The following is a 19812-nucleotide window of genomic DNA, read 5'->3' on the forward strand; positions in this document are numbered from 1 at the left end:
CCTTCTTTTGACTTCTCTTTGTGTCCTGTTCTGATTGTGAGATGGATCCAGTGAAATACACTCCAGCCCCCAACCCAGGAAGAAGTGAGCAAGCATTGTTCAATGCCACTGCCAGGTAAAATGCATTTAAATGACACACACCTCACATCCAAGAAGTACAATTTAGGACTAATAATGTAAAATAAAAAGCAGATAAAGTGTATAAAACACTCAGAAATCCCCTGTGACTCTGGGATTCCACATTTCACCTCTTTGCAGGAAAGTTTTGTTTCTGCTGCTGCTGAATGAGAGGTGATTCCTTTTTTCTTGATTTCTGTTTTAAACCTCCCTCTTGCATTTTTTCTGGCACACTTTCCTACATTTCAAATTCCTTGACCCAATGCATTATGTAGCTGTGATTTTAAGTTACATCATTTCGCCGGTTTCAGATCAGTTACATCTTTAAACAAGGAATATGTTACTGAAGAATGTTAACTTAGTGCTTGGGAATCATGCTTCACTCCAATTAATTGATGGTAAAGTATCAGTAAAAGCATTTGTATGCCACAGCCACAAGCCACTGCCCTAAACATCTGTGAAATACACAGATCTGGAAGTAGACTTCACTTCTACCAAGCTCAGCCCCTGCTCTTGCTGTGTTGTTAGCTGACTTGCTATCAGCTCTTCCCTGGCTCATTTTTCAAGGCTCCTCATTCTCATATGCCCTGCAGCTCAGGGTACCTTCTTCTGAGAGAGACCTTCCTTTCTCCCCAGCCAGCCTCTGCTAGTGCTTCCTCCAGAGATTCCAGTTAACCTCATCCTTTTCACTCACACAGAACATAGCTTTGACATTCTGCTGCAAACTGAAGAGCACCTCTTTGGAGAAGCAATGCCACACTGGCAGACAGAGTGGCAGCTCTTGTACTTGATTGTCTAATTAACCCTCACTGGCAGGTTCATTTCAGTGCTAAATGGTTCCATGTACAAAGTGTTTAATTTCATATTAACCTGCATGTAGACAAATAGACTCAATACAAACATCCTGATTGGATAAATGTGTTTATTTTTGTCTCCTGATCAGGACTATGGTAATAGTGAACAATTGGAGAGACCTATTTTGAATATGAGAGACACCTTTTAATAAAACCCCCAAAACTGAAAGAGCTGATCCTTGAATTAAAACATTTATTTTTCAAATGTAGCTGTAGTCCAAAATCAGTTAAAATTGTATGATACATAGTTGTAGATATATTGATGTTTGTATGTCTGTCTTCAAGATGTTTTCTTTGCATCTGGTTTTTGTTCAAAACTAAATATACAAATACTTTAGCACAAAACGCTCAAGAGAGAGTTGTCTGCATATGTGCATGGGAGAAATTTGCAGTGTGTTTCTGCAACCTGTCACTCCTAAGTTAAATGGATGTTTTGGCCACTTCAGCTGCCAGTACCTGTTTCCAGCATCTGTCTTTGGTGTCAGTATGCCAGTGATTGTGGAGGCTGCCCTGGGATCCTGCTGTGGAGGTGGTACAACTTTGTCTATTATTGAATCTGATACATCCTCAGAAAAACATTTTAGATTCAGATGCAGCATCCTCTGGGGGAAAAAAAGGGTTTGAATTTGCTTTCTTTAATTTTGTTCTCTAGTTTCTGGTGTGCTGTTAAGTCAGAGGGACAGAAGTAAGACGATATAGAACAGCCTGGTTTACATAAAACAAGCTGATGAAGATTACATGGAGCTACCACATGAGAATCAAAAGACCACAAGGCTGAACATTTTTGATAGATTTTGAAGGAAAGACATTTGAACAAAATTTTTTAACTAAGACCTTACAAAGGCATAAGGAGAGTTAGTTTTTATTTCACTTTACTTTAACCAGGTAGAGAAATAAAAGACAAAATATATTTTAGAAAAATTCTCTGTGGGGTCAGTAACTTTCTAATTAGAGATTTGGTCCTACATTTCATCTGGCCTGTTCTAGGGGCTAAGTTCTGTTAAAACTGGATACCATTGGAAAGGCTTATTTTGTCCTTGCAATGCCCATCACATTGTAGAGATAACAGTTGCAGTGGGTGTTTAGATGCATTTGGATGAGCCAGATAGGGCCACAGAAAAAAAAAGTGCTTGAATTTGAAAACTTAAGCACAAACTTTAAAGATCAGTGATGCTTGGCTTCAATGCTGGGTTAGATAAAAAAAGGGACCCTGTGAAGCTTGAGGCTCAAAAAATATCCTGCATAGCCATGACAGGTGCAGAGAGAGCATATGAGGGCATACTTCCATGAAGTATTTAAACTGGAAAGAACTGCCAAAACATACCAAAGCAAAGAAGAAAAGTTGATGTGAAAACATTCTGAAGCAAAAATCCAAACTGTCCAATACCTTTCCTGGAGATGGTTATAATTTCTGGTTTCCTGACACTTCAGTGATAACAATTTGCATAGTTAAGACACCATGCCTGTGGCTTTATTTCATTTTAGTACAAGTACTTTAGCTGCAGAACAAAAGTAAAGCAGTTTGATGTAATATGGATGTCTATTTGCTCTCCTTTTAAGATAAACATTAGGCAGTAACCATTTCTTTAGAACCTGTATATTGTTCATATGACACTCTCTCTTGTATAACAGTTCATGTTCATCAACATGATACATTCCTGCCTGATTTTCCAGTTCTGCCTTTCATTGAGGATATTCTTTTCTTTCTCTGATTGCTTTTTCTTCTGAGACCATTACTCTAGTTGATAGCTTCAGGTTATCATTGTATCCTATCTCCCTCTCCAATAAGCCTATGATTGATACTAATCTTCCTCATGGGACACATTTATAGGTTTCAGGATGGAAACTACTCTCTAAATCTTAGCTTTATATGTGCTGACAATTTGCAAGGTTGCACCTTATATTCACTTCAGGTGGCTTAGGGGGAAACATCAGCAGCTGGTAATCATGCTTCTAAAATAAGAAGAGAAATGTGCCCCATATACCAAAAGTTACCCTGTTCATCTCCTGTGCTGCTGCTCCTGCTCGTGTATTTTATGTAACTAGAATGGGCTCCGTTTCTATAGGCGGTCAATGTCCTGTAACCAAATTCATGCCTTTTCTTTCCAGTGAGAGAAGCCATATTTTAATTAATCTAATGGAAGCTTTGACTAGCAGGCAGTCCCCTGAAAACGAGTTAATGTGCTGGAAAACACTTCACACAAGCAGAAGACTCTTCATTGACTAATATGCTTAACGGTACTTTTTCTAAGAAAATTGCTCCAGTGAAAGCTTTGTGGAGTGCATTTGTTGGGTTTTTTCCCTCTTCACAATATAGCCTCCTGTTCAGAAATTTAATTAGATCTGTCTAAGGACCTTTTGAAAATAGCATTATTGTATTTTTCCTACAGGTTTTGCAGATGTCCCTCAGTAGGGTATCATGGCAAAAAAAGTATTCGATTCCTTGGCAGAATAAAACATAAGGTGCTGTGATCACTGGTGTGAGGAATGTGCTGGAGTTTGACTATTTCGCTGTCTTAACCAATATCTGAAGGCAGAGTCCAGTTATATAACTAACTCAGAGGAACCAATGGGAAATGACAATGCTAATGTTTCCACAATATTTGCATATTCAAGCTCCACAGCCCAAGAAACAAAGAGAAATAATAAGAAATTCATTTGTTTTATCTTTTATCTTTTTAAACAGACATGCATTTATCTTTATGAGCAGACTTGCCAGACCTTTTTTGAATTGCAAAGTTTCGCTGCAAATGCTTGTAATTTGGATTTGCATAAGGATTAACAATGTTGGGCAAGTGGTACCTCTGAACCCTTTCTGTTTACTTGTGCAATCTCAGTCACTGGAATATCCTTTTGAAGGCAATCAGTGCTTTTAGTTCAGTGGACAATACAGTTTGTTTTCATGGTGAATTCTCTAATGTTCCAAAAGTGTACTTCAACAAGAATTATAAATGTATTTGCTCTGAGGGCTTTTTCCCCTCTTTGACATCACTGTACCTGCATAAAGTGCTCTTATCTAGCATAAGGGCTAAAGAATCAAAAACTTGAGGGAGAAGTCTGAGCTGGCATGCAGAGAGTAGAAATTAAGCTACACTCCCTGTATGAATACACACATGCAAATGTCATGGTCAAAGCAAAATAATCTTTTAGATCTGAACTTGGCACCACAAAATCAAAACTCACAGAGACTTCAAAAGGGCATTTACCTCAGCAAGTTGAAAACTCTTCTCATCCTTTAGGTGTTTCAGTTTGGGTTTTTTTCTCCAGCTTTTTATACACAGAAGTGTTGCCTACAACGTTCCAATATGCATCTGAATGACTTCTACTGTTCAGAGAAGACTGGCTTGATAGCATCATTTCATAGATGGGACTTGAAAAATAGAAAGCTTTTTTGGCTTGTATGTGCTTGGGTTTTTGTTTGTTTGTTTTAGTTTTGTTTTTAATTTTTTATTCCTTTCATAGTATTATGAAAGCACTGTTCCATAAATATATTACAAACCAAAAATAATCAGGAACCTGCATTATATCTCCCAGAATCCTTGCATTGTGGAAATCACTTCAGAAGTGCACAGCTGTGCTTCACTAACAAGACAGCTTGAGTCCCACAGCTTGCTGCACTGGCTTACAGAACACAAGTTACTTGGTAAATGTGAGGCCTCAGGGGTTCTATTTTATTTTAAGGTGGTTGTTGGGAATCTCTCAAAAAAGAGCAGATTTGGCCTTGCAGTTTTTCAGTCTTTTAGGGAAAATACTAAGGAAGGAGGCACATTGATAGAAACAATACATGTAGCTTGTCGTGAGGGATGGACACAATGGCATGAGAAGCTTTCCACTTGGGGCAGTGCTGAATGACAGAGGCTCACCAGAGCTGGAGCATTCAGCTGTTTGTGATGTGCCAGCAATGGGCTGGGCATGGCTGGAGCTCCTGCAGAGCTTGGGATATAGTTGTGACAGGGGGATTATCCTCCAGGCCTCTGGGAGGAGAGCACTAGGAAGGAGCAGACAGCCTGATGGAGCAGTGGTTCCAAGCCAGCAGCTTGTGAGAAACCTGAGAGCTGATCAGAGCTACAAGAAAGTGAAAAAAATTGAAGCTGCCAGGACAAAATATTGTATCACTTGCAAAGCCTTAATTATTTAGTGTTTTTGCTGGTGGCTGATGACCCAGGAATCAAGAGCAAGCCAGAAGTAATGAATTGCACTGAACATGGTGTGAACTCACGGTTCATTAGCGTCACGTAGGAAATGTTGATTAAGTTCTGTGCACAAGACAAGGAATATAAAAAGCAAATACTGAGGTAACATAAAGTGAGTGTCACAAGCTCTTGTGCTTAGGCCAGGCACAATGGCCACCAGGTAGGGGAGACATGAAACTCCTTCCAGAGAAATCACCTACTTTGTAACAAACAGAGAAAGCAAGGCTGCTCTGGAATAAGGTCACTTTCTCCTGAACCAGTAAGACTGGCTCTTACAGGGTTTATGTGTGCTTTTTCAACCATTAACATACTGAATTCAACCGTATTAATTCAGTTGAAAATGGGAACAGATTTGCTTTCCTGTACATCAATCTTATTTGTACCACTGCTTTTAGTTGTGCAGTCAGTGTGGGAGCTGTTGCAGAGAGGCTGTAGGTTCAGTAAGACAGTGCAGGTGGTTCAGAGAGGAGCAGCTCTGTAGCCTCTCATTCCAGCTCTGGCAAATGCTGGCCAACAATAGAGGTGCTGCAGTGCAAAAGAAACATTTTGCACTTTGTCTTAAGTGCTTCGCTAAAGGTCATCCATCCAAAACGAATTTTGGTATTCTTTAACCTTTCATGGTATCTCTTGTTTCTCAATACACTTTGAAGTCATCTGTGATATTTCCAGATGTACCCATGAAGAATGCTGGTGTTCATGAACTGAGAGGTGGTCTTCTGCTGAACTCAGGAGTGAGCTGTTCTCACTCCAGGTCTTTTTTTGTTGTTTTGGTTTGGTGTTTGGTTTGATTTGATTTTGTTTTTGTTGCTGTGGCCAGGTCATCATTGCCAAGATAAAATACTCTAGCTTTTATTTATAGAACAGAAATTTTTACGTGACTGATAATGGAGTGATCTGAACCCAGGGGTCTTGAAAGTAGGTCATTAAGTACTCAGTATAAGAAAAAGTGTGTTTTACAGTGTTCGTGATGTTACTAGAGAGAGCTGTCTTCTTTTCTAAATCTTGGCTTTAAAATCAAAAGACTTCTATAAGCAAAAAAAGTTATTTGATTTCATCACAAAGAAAATAATTATATCTGAGAATAACATATTTTGTATCAAGAACATTTTTCAATTTATTCTCGAGCACTTGAGCACTAAAGTGTCTGAAAATAACATTTTTCAATGATTGGACAATATAGATTTTAAAGTCAATAACAAAGAAAATTACCTCAAATTGGAAAATACAGAAACAACTGTGGCATTGTTTTTTGTTTCATTAACCAAATCAGGCATTTGTGATAGAGCAGCAGCACTTCTGGGCTAATCTCTGGGAGTTGCCAGGAGTCAGTTTGGCCTGTGGGAATGCTCGTAGCTGTGCAAAGCTGCACTTACTCGTGGGCACAAAGGTGCTGTTATGGGGCTTACCCCATGACAAAGTTCCCCTGCTGCCTTCATTCCCTTGGGATAGCCTTGAAAAGCACCAGCTGATTTGCCATCTTCTGGGGCTCTACTCTGTGAACTTGTTGTACTGTAACCTCTGTTTTCCCTCTCTCCATGCCTGTCTTGGGATGACTGGAATTGAGAGGTGATTTGGGCAATTTTTTTGGACAGTGCTTGGCTCATGTGCTGTCCAAGTGCCCGACCTGTGTTGTAGCAGTAGCCATGTGCTCTGCCCTGTCACAAAGGTGCTGTCCGTGGAGTTCAGGCACACATGAACTATGGCTGCTTATTAGCAATGGGCACCATTCAATGTCAGCAGCTTTTACATGCATGATATGTTACACTACAAAGTAATTAACAAAGATGCCATAAAACTTGCCTACCTCTCACCCCATCCATTTTGAAGCAAGGCTCCTGAAATATAACTCATATTTCATGGGGTTTGCTTTTTTTTTCACTTAGCTTTTTTTTTTCCAAAATATCACTGTAATAATTACTGTTTTCTGTGGAGCTAATGTTCTTCTGGTTTAATGGCCCCTGGTTATTCTCAGGCCATCAACTTTTTCCAGCTGGTCATCAATCCCAAAGAACTGCCTTGTGCCTCCATTATTATTGCTTAAGTAGATGACATTTCTGGTGCCACTGCTGCCTCCCAATGAGATGATATTACAGCCAATGGCTTTTTTTCTCCCCTTGCTTTCACTGTTGTCAAAGCATTATAAACAGCTGGTGTGAGAATGTTGTGGCTGTTCACCGTGAATTCCTCTGACAATTTTTAGGTGTGAGTTTTGTAGACTTCAGCTGAAAGAATTTGAGTGAGGCAACTGAAAATTACTTGCCTAGAGCAGCTACAAGGGCTCAGCACCCATGCATCATTCAGGAAGTGGCTAGGCAATACCTGACTATTTCACTCTAAAGACTTTTTCCCAGAAGGAACATGTTTCAAACAAGACCTGGGACAGATGTTCTGGGGAGTGTTAATGCTCATTATGTAGCCTCAGACCTCTCTCCAGGTTTGCATAGCTCTGCTGATGGCTGCCCTCTTTCCTAACAATTGATGGATTCTGTGGCAGACTTTTTAAAAAGAAACAAGGAAGTTGTAGCTCAGTAGGGTAGAAACCAGCAGAGATTGTTTAGGTGAAAATGCCTTGCTATGTGGATATTCAAAACTGTGTGAGTTAACATTGGTGCTGACTACATTTCCTTTAACCTCATTAGCACCTCGTCTTGCTTTCCCAAGCATGGTGGTGGAGCAGCTAGTTCACCTTAGAGCCTTTCACTATGCAATTCATCACAGTGGCAGATGAAAGCTTAAAGGAAAATGCATGTTAATACCGCATTAGGAACCTTGGCTCGCTAAGGCATGAACATTTTCACCCATACCATTAGCTCTGGATTATAGTCCACAGATGTGAAAGAGACTTTGTTTACTGGGGGAGATGGAGATACAAGGCTTACTGGTTGAATCACTGTGCAAATTGTATACTTCTTATTTTTTCTTTAATTAAAAAGCATTAAGCATTCATGAGCTAGTCTCACAGAAGAAAGAATCTCAGCCTGTAATTGTAACCACTTAGTACCTTCAAAATTAAAACCAAGTTACTACAGTAAAACACTCCCATCAAGTACTCAGACAGGAGTTTTCGAACAGGAGCCTGAGATTGTGTCAAGCCTACATCATGTGTCCTTTTCAACTTTAGAGCTTTAAGCTGTGCCTCACTGCAGACTGATTTAGTCATTGGATTCCTGTATACGCGTAGATCAGAATGATCAAGCAACTGCAGTTCAGTCTCTGTGCCAGGGGTTTTTCTGATGGGATTTTTGGTTGGGCTGGTCATTGTTGTTTATTTGCTTTGTTGTTGTTGTTTGTTGTTTTTCAAAGACACTAAGATACACACCAAGTGCAAGATACTATTTCCTGGAGGCTACCAAGGCACACCCTCAAACAATCTTTATTTATCTCACAGTTTATCGTATTCTTGTTAGAAAGTAGCACTTTGGGAATACTCTTAATGCTTGCCCCTTTTAGTTCTCATGCTGAGCAGTAGATAGTGACATGCTCCTCTATAATTGATACCTGTGGTGGTGGCATACTTCAGTAACATGATTTATCATGCATTTTCATTTTCATGAAAGCTTGTTTTACTCTTCTGCTTCCATTCGGTCAGCACTCACTGTACAGGCACCTCCCATTCCATTTTACTGTAACTTTCAAACATGACCTGACAAGGTAGCAAAGGTTCAGTGCACTAACTCACTGCCATGTAAAATACACACAGACATTACTGACCAGCTCTGGCTGTTGAACCATAAAGGAGGCAGAGAGCACTGCAGTGGTTGTGGCACAACTTGCAAATAGCATGGAAGGATTGGGCCAGGGTATCAATCTCTTCCATTAGCAAAATGTCCTGACCCCAGGGGTTAAAAGCTATTCACACGTGAATTTATGAAGACTTAGGATTTATGATTTCCTGGGAAAAAAAAAGGAAGTGGAAGAACAAAAAATAACTACAGCTGTTACAGCAAGTGGAAGGAGTACAATCCTAGACAGTTGGGAAGAGTAGAGAAGCTGTTGTGATTTCTGTTTATGAAGCAGCAGTGGACTTAGCTCTACATAGGAACTCCAAGGGCTGTACTTCTGCACCATATTCCCCCCAAAAAATGTACAGGTAATGGGTCCCCAGCTATTTGGGAAGACTGCCAGGAGAGAATGATGAACATTGAGGTTTTTGCTGTGAAATATGCCATGGATGTGTAAAACACAGCTGTGTTGTGAAAGGGAAGATGTCTGCAGCTAACTGTGAAGGGTGTATGTCTTTGCAGCCGCTAAAGATGCACTGCAGGAGCTGTGCACTGGTCACCAGCTCTGGACACCTGCTGGGGAGCAGACAAGGGGACAGGATCGACGAGAGCGAGTGTGTCATACGGATGAACGACGCACCCACGCGGGGCTACGGAAAAGACGTCGGGAACAAGACCAGCCTCCGGGTCATTGCACACTCCAGCATTCAGAGGATTTTACGAAATCGCAACGAACTCCTAAATATGAGCCATGGTGCTGTGTTCATCTTCTGGGGCCCAAGCAGCTACATGAGGAGAGATGGCAAAGGCTTGGTGTACAACAACCTGCAGCTGATGAACCAGATACTGCCTCAGTTAAAAGTGTATATGATTTCTCGCCACAAGATGCTACAATTTGATGACCTTTTTAAACGGGAGACTGGAAAAGACAGGTGAGAACTTACATGGATACACCTGGGGATGTCACAGAGTAGTGAAATAATGCAGTTTATATATACCAATTTCAGATCTGCTCACAGGAACAATCCTGCCCATTAAATCCTCTGCCTCATGAGTTTTAATGTGGCATGACATGCCAAATAACATCACTGGTAACATAAGTAAAAAATACACATCAAAATGATTTGTATGGAGTATTGCCTCATCAGCCTAGAATACCAGAGTCTGGATGTACTATTTATAGAGTCGAAGAGGCAGGAGCTGTTTAAATCTCACTTTGGGGTAATATACCTTAAAGTTTTTTTCACTGATTCTGAAAAATTAGAATGGATAGGTTATGCTTTCTTATAGAGGAAATGCCACCATTCAGTGAATTATAATAGCTGTTTATTGAATTTAAGCATTCTTGGAACATTGCAGCTGTAAAGCTTCTTGTAAAACAAATAAACATTAGTCATACATTAGGTGCTTCAGAACAGTTCATCTTACATTTGCAACTGGAAAATGGAAAGTTATTATGATAGTTACATCTTTATGAGACTGTTTATGAGACTTGTAGGCTGATCTTCAAATCAAATTTGTAGTAAGTGACCCACTGCAGTACTTGAGTATTTTTACATATAGTGTTTGAAAATGGGCATTCAAACCAAAGACTTCTCAGCATGAAAGGCATTTATTTTTAATGAAGTTATATTTCTTTACTTATTAAATGTGCTGCTGTTAAAATGGCACAGGGTCCCCATTTAGATACAAATGAAGAGGTAGGTTTATTGTGCAGTAACTCTCAGTCAGATGTGCTACCTTAAAAATGCAAAACATACACACCAAAGTTTGAGCAGGGATTGATTCTCTTGTGGACTCGAGCACAGATTTCATTTTCTGGGCTACATGAGAAAGGCAGAATCAATGTTCAAGGAAATTGTATCCTCTTAGCTGAAGGCAACATTTGTTTGGCATTTGCTGCCTTTGTTACACCTCACATGGTTTGCTTGCAGGAGTTCGTGGCTGACTCAGGCTCAAACCAGATCACAGAGTAACTTGGTCAGTTTTGTAACATTAAAGGTTCTTCTTTTCATCTTCCAATTGGTCTGTTTGGGTCTCTGCTGGAACAAGAAGGATAACAAGAGGAGATATCCTGCCAGTTGTGATGTGTTTGTCTTTTCCAGAGTAAAGCAAAGTGAGAAGATTAATTAAGCATTTGAGCCCTTCAAGATATGTGCAGAGGGTTATCTGTGTGTTAAGTATTTACAAAGGCATGAAAGTCAGCAAAGCTGGAATTGCAGTGTGACGTGGCCACCATGAGCCCCAGGAGGAGGCCCTGGACATGAGAAATGCACGCTGCCACCTCCTTTCCTGGATTATGCTTTTGGTGATCCAGGGTAGGATCATGTGCTGTCCCCAGTTCTGTGGAACAGTTTCCATCCCTGCTTCACTCTCAGAACTTCAGTTCTGCCATGGGGAGCCAGGGTCCCCTTCCTTCCCTGACATTGCCAGGATCCTGTTCTTTTTCTGAACATGCTGTGCAATTTCAGGCAAGCTGCTCTTTCTGGTTCTGCATCACCCATCCAGAGCCAGAGGCCTGTAAGTGAATATAATGAAAGCATTTCTTTTTCTGCACAGGCATAGGGCTCAGCTCCTGAAATATTCTCAAGGCATTTGAGCCATTAATGACATTGTAACAAGTTTATAGTGAACTCAGTCATGGGCACCCTGAACTCCCAGTGTGAATCAAGGGCACTCAGATGCCAGCAAAATTCAGCCTGAGGAACAGGCCCTGTTGATTTTAATAAACTGCATGCTCTGCTGTGTATGAACCACTCCTTTAGAGGGCACAGACAGCATACTTGAAGGGCTAAGAAGATTAAAACAGGAGATGAAAATAAATGAATAAGGAAGATGAAAAGAAACATGGGTAGGAAATAATTTGTAAGGGAGAAAATTCAGGTACCCGTGGGGGCAGGAGCAGAACATTGTATAGCCCAGAATGCTGCTGCTCCCTTGGGAGGTTTCTACTGAGCTCTTGACATTAGTGCCTGCAAAAAACAAAGGAGGGAGAGAGAAGCATGATTGCAAGGTTGCAATAATCAGACTATTCATTTCTGTCTTGAAAATGATGAGAAAAAAAAGGTAATTGGATGTATTGTGCTTTCTGGAAAAAAATTATTTTTAAATTAAAAAAAAAACTTCAGAAAACATTGCCAGTTAAATAGCATGGTGAAAGACAAAGGCTACAGAGCAATATACTTGGCATTATAAAGTAACTGTACTTGAAAATAACTTTATAATTGAATAAGGGTACATTAAGAAAATACGATTCAGAACCAATATTATAGTAATTAGATAAAAGCAGCATAAATGAAATAACTGCAGGAAGAGTATTTCCATAGAGATTATAAATGAGATTTTGGTGGAGCAGAAAGGCCTTTAATTGTAATTTAGTGTGCACTACAGACTTATCAGCACAGTATGTTAGTTCATCATATAAAAGAATATCTGATAATTTCCCCTAATAAGCACATGACAGTTCTTCATATTCTCTCATTACTGCTGATTAGGTATAAAAATAGTATTCTTCTGTTGGACTCTTGCTCAGATCGTTTATGAAATGCAAGACACTGTAACCCTGTTTCTGTGTTGCTGTCCTACAGACATGGTATTTAAAGAGGGCAGAGTAGTACTTGAATGAATTTTTCAATCTTTTATTTGATTATTCAGCTTCTAAGCCAGTTTAGTTACATTCAGTTGTTCTGTTTATTGAAAGCACGAAATGACAGCATGAGCAGAAAGCAAGCTAACCCAGCAGAGAGCTTAGCTGGGTGTCCTGAGCTGTGCAAAGCTTTGGTCATGGTCTGGCTGCAATTGCTGCCTCGCTTTTGGAATGGCAGTGTTGGGCACCTGCAACAGTGGACTTGTGCAAGCCCCAGAGCACTCTCAGCCTGAACATGTTCCTGAATTATCTAGTGATTCAAAGTATAGAAACCCTCAGGTAGCAGAGAAGCAAATTTGTTAGGCTTTTCCCTACCATTCTCTTTCCTAATAATTTTGAGCTAAAAATTCTTACTATTTTATATTGTTGCTGTGCCTGAAGGCCTCCACTGAGCTTATGACCCAGCTGTGACATTGTGACAAACTGCACCACCACCCCCAAGCATCAGTGCACAGTCAGAAAATAAATAAGGCCCCATAATTGGAAATAATGAGATGCTTATAACATGTCATTCTCCAAATGCTAGCTTAGCTTGAAAGCCTGTGTGTCAGGAGCAATAAAAATGTGTTTCAGGAGTTTATACGTTACCAGGTGATCTACTAAGGACAGGACAAATTACCTAGGTTCCCCAGCATCCTCCAGGTATATTTAGTCAAAGAATTCCCTTATGTTTGGAAGTGTCTTTTAAGCAGCTGGCACAGACACCACCACGGTTTTTTTCCTTGTAGTAGTCTGATTCCCCGAGGAAATGGGAAACCTTGGTACAAGGCATTCCTCAATCTGACAGTGCTCAAAACATCTCCTCCTACTGCCCTGTAGGTGACCTACTTGGAACCAGCTTGTTTAGCATTAGCTTGGGAAGCTGCGTGGTGGCTCCTGTCAGCTGAATTCGATGTTAGTGATTGCTGGCATTTGCTTGCAGTGGCTTTTGTGGCCTCGGGTCCCTCTTCCAAGACTGTTTCACATCCTGCCATCACTGGGTAAACTGTAAAAGATGGCCTTGGAACTTGGACCTGGGATTCCCTGAAGACTTCTCTGAAGAGAACGTCATGTTTTCTGCTGTACTTTTTTGGGAGGCTGTGACAAAGTTTCAGAGTTATCTGGCACAGACAGGTGTGGGGGAATGGGATTAATGTAGGTCCCACGTTAGTAGATTCAGGTAGAGTGCCCAGCCTTCCCAGAGCCTGCACTTGCTCCCTCGGTGCCTCAGCTTCAGTAGGAGATGAAGGGGGAGGCTGTCACTGTGACAGGCTGTCAGCAGGAATCTGAGCACTCTTTGGGCTGCAGGTAACACAAGCTTGAACTTCTTCCAGTGGGATTTTCCTAGCTGGGTGAGGAGCCATTAGGGAGAACTCCTGTCTTCTTTAACAGAGAGACCTTTGAAAGGTCCTTTGAGTGAACTTGAAAGGAGACCTTTGAGTGAACTTCTCCCTGGAGCAAACACCAAACTTTCTGTGCCTCTGTGTCTAAGAGGGTTGCCAGTCCCTACATATGCCCTTGTGACACCTTTAAGATGATTTATTTTGGCATTTTCTTTCTGGCATTTCCTTGATCCTCCCATTCTGAGAGTGCCAGCTCTCCCACAACACAGAGCCACTGCAGGAACTTAGAAAAGGACTGAGAATTCCAGTGCATGTGCCAGGCATCCAATAACCATCACAGAACCCAGCTCTTAGAATCTAAACAGCACTGCCAAGCACCAGAGGAACAGGAAGCATTACTGTTGCCACTTTGCAGATAAGAACCTGTGATACAGCAGAACTTAAACACAGCTTGGAAATCCCTTACATCTGTGAGCAGTTACAGGGTGGTATCTCCTACTTTGCATAATTAATACTGGGATCAGCTGAGCTTCTTTTAAAGCCGTGTCCCAGCCTGCAGTGAAGGCAGGGCTCCCTGCCAGCATTGTCATTCCCATTCTAAGGCTCCCCTCGGGCAGGGATGGCAACAGGGGTGGCTCCTAGGATGAAGATTTCCCACTCTGGCTATTGGACAGTCATATCTGCAACCAGCTAAAGAGTTTCCTACCAGCAGTCACAGTGGGGCTGGGAGCTTCTAGAAAACAAATCAAAAAGTCAGCTAAATATTAACGTTGCTGTGCCTAAAATTAATTACAATGAGGAAAATTTCTGCCCAGATTATTCCACTGACAGGAGCCTCCAGAAAAATTATTAAAAGATGGACCAGCAAAGTAGTCTTGGTTACCTAGTTTTTAAAGCCTTTTACAAGAATGAAGAAAATGCTGAGAAATTGCTTCAGAATGAATGAATAAATAAATAAATCTCAAGAATTATTTGCCAGCTTAGAAACTTAATTATGTTTTTGCTTTCAGGAAGATATCCAACACTTGGCTTAGCACGGGCTGGTTCACAATGACTATCGCATTAGAGCTCTGTGACAGGATAAATGTTTATGGCATGGTGCCACCGGATTTCTGCAGGTAGGATTTATTTTGGAACCATTATTAGCCAACAAAGTTAATGTTACAGATAGATATCTGAATCTTTTAATCTTTTTCCTCTGCAACAAGTCTTCAATCCTCTTAAAGCAATTAATTAAGATGTCCCATGATCTCATTCGGAAAACAACAAACAGCGTTTAATTATGTTACATAAAATATTTTAAAATTTTGTTTGTACTGTGGGAGAATTAATCCATCTTGTTGCTTTCTTTTAGTCTCTGAATATTTATCAGCTAAAAGTAATGCAATAATTGGCATGAAATTAATCTGAAGAACGAAATACTGGAAAACATTACTTTTAATTTGTTTTTTGAGTTCTCCCCAAATTAATAGAAGAACAGTGTTCTCACAGTGACTAGTTTCTAAATTGAACTTTCTGTGCAACTCAACATTATTGTACCTCTGTCACATGAATGCCAATCTTGCAGCTTCCTAAATAATCCCCATGAAACCCCCGCCTGTGACTTTGGAGCAGAGAATCAGTGCTGTCATCACCCATCTTGGGCGTGGCAGGGGGTTGGGTCACACGAGGCAGAAGCAGCACAAGTTGTGTCAGTGGAAGCTGCTGTGTAAAGGATCTGCTTGTGCACCTTCTCCAGCTGGGTTGTGCCTCCAGCCGTGTTCAGGACACAGGTCCTGGTTAAGGTTTTCCCACTGTGGATCAGTGACAGAGGGAGAGTCTTCAGAACTTCTAGTGCTAGACAAAGTAACATTAGCCACAAGATACCAGTATGAGTACAAACAAATTTGTACTACATCAGCAATCTTGATGCTGACATAAATCTTGCCTACCCACCCAGCACTAGCCCAGCACTGAGTGGTTCCTGCCCACAGCCAGTGCTGATCCCATTTATCCTGCTGGGTGACCTGGGAAGAGCTGCAGCCAGTCTGGAACGAGGCTTCGATATTTCATCACCTCACAAACCCCTTCTACCAAGAAGTACTTGCTTAAATTTTCTATTGCAAATGCAGTGATCTCTCTCAAGTCTGGTTTATTGGGTAATTCTGGATGCCTTTCAGGGGCAGGGAGGGCAAGGCTGCAGTGCTGGGTTAGTCTCAAAGAATGAGACTGCTTTGACTTTCCTCTGAGCATTTAAAAGGGATCAGGAATCTGCATTTGTCTTGGGCACACTGCGGAATTCCCTGAAGAAATCACAGCATAAAATGTCAGCACTAAACTCCACTTTGTGAGAATTTCTACAAACTATAACAAAATACTGATGATAAATGCTGTGGTGTACTGCCAGACTTCATCATGAATTCTCCAAGGAAAATAGCAAACTAGATCAGATATGCCAGACAACACAAATACCTTCCACAGCACACATATCATTCCTCTGTCATTTCAGTTGGCCAACACATACTACTTCAGTTTCTGTCAGTGGCTGGTCTGTCTTACTCCAGAAGTGGCTGTGTTCCAGTGGCACATGGAAGTAATTCTTAAAATGATGATCTAAAAATACATAAGACAGCATTTCACTGCAAAATAACGTGTAATCATGACTTTTAAGACAGAGTCAGAATTGTTTAGATACTTATTAAGAAAACCCAACTAAACCCAAACAAACTGTTTTGAGAGAGACTAAAAATGTCACTGAGAACATATGAAAGGATTTCATAGAATCAGTACACTAAAATCACACGGACTTAAATTATAACACAAGAAAGGCTGTAGATCAATCCTACCAGTGAAAGATGTAATTGTTCTTACAGCTTGCATTAAAAAAATCTTAACATAAAGGTATGCACACCTGGTTGTAAAAAGGGAAAAGGTCGTTTCCTAATCAAAGTAATATGAAATGTCTTTACTTCAGCTTGATTCCCCAGGTGATAAAGGAGAAAACTGTAGTTATCAGGCCTGGAAGAAGCTGTCCATGAAGACCTATGAAAAGAGTTTCTTGCCATAAATAGAGTTAACCTTCTTAGCTGGTGGCTCTTCAGCCACTCATTAAGAAGTTAAAACAGTGCTTCCTTTCAAAGAAATAAGACAACAGAACAGAATAGCAGAAAGAAAGAAATATTCTGTAATTGTAAGCCATATTTCCTGGTTTTCAGTCAGACAGAATAAGAATCTACCGTTAAAATAAAAAAAAATCTAAACAAAGAAATCCCAACAAAACAACAAAAATGTGTGTGTGCTAGATGGTGTGCATATCCTACTTGCTGTGTGACTAAAGAAACATTAAGATTGAAAAAAAAACCCCAAAAAATCTTCTGTCTCTTCAGAATTAATATCACCAAATTTATAACTTCAGCAGATAGATACCCATTCATTTTTAAGTATTAATTTGTGGAATAAGTAATGAGTGTGGTGATCACTGTCATGGAACTAAATTAGTGTCACATCTGTAACGTGAAGGACACCTCAAAGGTACCATGAATCTCATGCTGTTGATTCTGCTACAAATTATTGGATTAAGGTCATTAACCAAATTGCTTTGCACCCGTGCAGGAAAAATAGTCCAGTGAAGGAGTCTGGAGCACAGACTAAAAGATTTGTCACTATTATTTGGAACAAGGTGTTTTAGATTCATTTACTTTCACTGGACACTGAGTTTCATAGCTGAACTGGACTTGGTGTCCTGATTATTATAAATTTCTGGTACTTTACAGTGAAGCTATAAATAATTTCAAACCCCTTTGCTTGCTACAGATTTATGTTGTATTAAGGGTTAATGGCCTGATATTGCTCTCATGATGTCTTGCACATTCTGTAATAAGATGAAAGCTTGTATTTCCATGCACATTGCAAACATTTTTGTAAATTGTGCACATCTCTCAGTCTTCTGTCCCAAGACACACAAGCCATCTTGCTCTATTTTTTCCAGTGCCCAGGAATCCAATCCAAGCCTTTCCTGGATGGGAAGCACTTCCCTCTCAGAACTCCCTTTGGCAGCCTGTTGCATGCACAGGACTCACTCCTGCACTGGGACATGCAGGATTCTCCTCTTGCCTTCCTGCAGCAGCAGCCTGACAATGGTGCCCAGATACCACGACAATTCCTGAAGGCACTGCAGCGCCTCTGCTTCCCTTTGTGGGTGCTCACAGCAGGGCTGGGAAGGACAAGACAACCCTTAATGAGTTTGTAGGAATTCCAGCCTCTGTCCGTGGCATTATGGGCAGCAGGGACAGAAAGGCTGGTTCCCTGCAGGTCTCAGGGTACTCCTGTACACAAGGAAAACTTAAGGGGTTAGTGAGATGAACCCTCTTTAACTCTTTTCCTCTTCATGGGTCTTCTGGAACTCCCAGAAATTTAAAACTCAGTTCTGAGCCTTATTTTAACTAATATGAATAATTTTTGTTCCAGTTATTGAACCAGATAATTTTCCTATAAGAATCCTCATTTGACTGCCAGACCATTTTCCATGATAATTCACCTGAAAATTGGTATTTGAAATTCTTTAGTGTTTTCTTACCTCTCTCTCTTTCTCTCTCTCCACTTTCAGTTTCTTTAAATCAAATGCAAAGCAGAAGTTTTTGCTGGTTACATTTCCTGGAGCTTAGGAGAGAGCCTGTAAGCTGTATGTGAGCTAGTCCGGCTCTTCCATATGTCTGTCTCATTAGCTTAATATCAAAATGCATACATGGTTTGGAAAACAGGACTAATTATGAAGGTCAGGGAAAGGAGATCCTGGGAATAGAAGGCAAAAAAAAATTATCTAGAAATCTTCATAGTCCTGACACAGCACCTTGCCCATCACTCAACATATAAATGACACTTTCTTTACTCACACGTCATAATATGAATTATTTTACAAAGTGTGTGAGTACCTATAGTTTTAGAGGGTTGATTTATTAGGGCTCTTCATTTCTAAGGAAAGAAGCTGACCAGAATGTGGTATGGGCTGGCCTGGTTTCCCTGCCTTGTTTCTTTTGTGCTCTACTTCCAGCTTTTGCTGTAGGTGTATACCATCTGTGAGACAGTGTGCACTCAAGTGGCAAACAGAAGCTGACTGACAGGGGTACAAGCACTTCCACGGGTGCTGTGCTGGCAGGTGATCAGGCAGGAAGCACAGGATATTGTACAGAGGAACTTCACAAGATGCCTCCCAGCTGTGATATTAATATGCATGCAGAGTCTGACAAAATACTGATTAATGTCCAGTATCAGTCAGTGATAAAACAGCATCTGTTTTAATGTTAATAAATGAGGTGGCAAGCAATTTCCGTATAGAAATTACTCATGCATTTCATTTGCTGGTGACACAAGCTAATTGCAGAGTTAGAAGATAACGCTGCACAGTTAATTTGGGTTATGGTGTACTCAAGCCAGAGTTCAAATCCAAAGCTTACTAGTATGCAATCTGGGGGAATCCAGAACTCCCATGAAATGAGGTGGTCTTCCATGTGTAAATACCTTTCAGAATTCCCAAACTAAATGACAGCTTTTGGAATTTAGCCTTAAAATCTCCATCAGCTGCAGAGCAGTCCTAGAGAGTCTGTAGCCAGCAGCCCCCAGTCCTGCCCTGATCTCACCCCCAGTTCAGAGCTGAGCCCCACAGGCTGCCTGGGCTGAGCTCCTGCCTCTCTCACCTGCCAGGCCCTGTGCACCAGGTGCTGCTGGGCTGTTCCTGGTGGGATGGTGCACAGCATGCAGTGACCTGGTACAGCCTGGCAGGAGCTAAGGACATCCATTTAGGATACACTGGTACTAGTTCAGAGCCTTCGATGGAATGTGGAATCTCACAAAAACACCTTGGCTGGAGGTGTCAGGACCAGCAGCCTCACAGGCTCACTTTGCCCTGTTAAGTGGGGCTGCATTTTTCCCAAGTCTGTTGGAGATATGATTTCAAGTTAACTAATCCTAACTTTAAAGCAT

At 40.9% G+C, this 19812-nt stretch overlaps 1 protein-coding gene across 1 annotated transcript in view; it reads left to right on the forward strand.

Moving 5' to 3' along the window:
- Positions 1 to 19812, forward strand: part of ST6GALNAC5 (ST6 N-acetylgalactosaminide alpha-2,6-sialyltransferase 5) — a 70303-nt gene that overhangs the window by 46373 nt on the left and 4118 nt on the right. The window contains exons 3-4 of the mRNA XM_014872212.2: positions 9409 to 9818; positions 14865 to 14972. Of these exons, the coding sequence (XP_014727698.2) occupies positions 9409 to 9818; positions 14865 to 14972 (518 nt within the window). The remainder of the gene's footprint in view (positions 1 to 9408; positions 9819 to 14864; positions 14973 to 19812) is intronic.

The sequence above is a fragment of the Sturnus vulgaris genome, chromosome 9 (assembly GCF_052056855.1).
Source record: "Sturnus vulgaris isolate bStuVul1 chromosome 9, bStuVul1.hap1, whole genome shotgun sequence".
In the NCBI taxonomy this organism is placed as follows: domain Eukaryota; kingdom Metazoa; phylum Chordata; class Aves; order Passeriformes; family Sturnidae; genus Sturnus; species Sturnus vulgaris.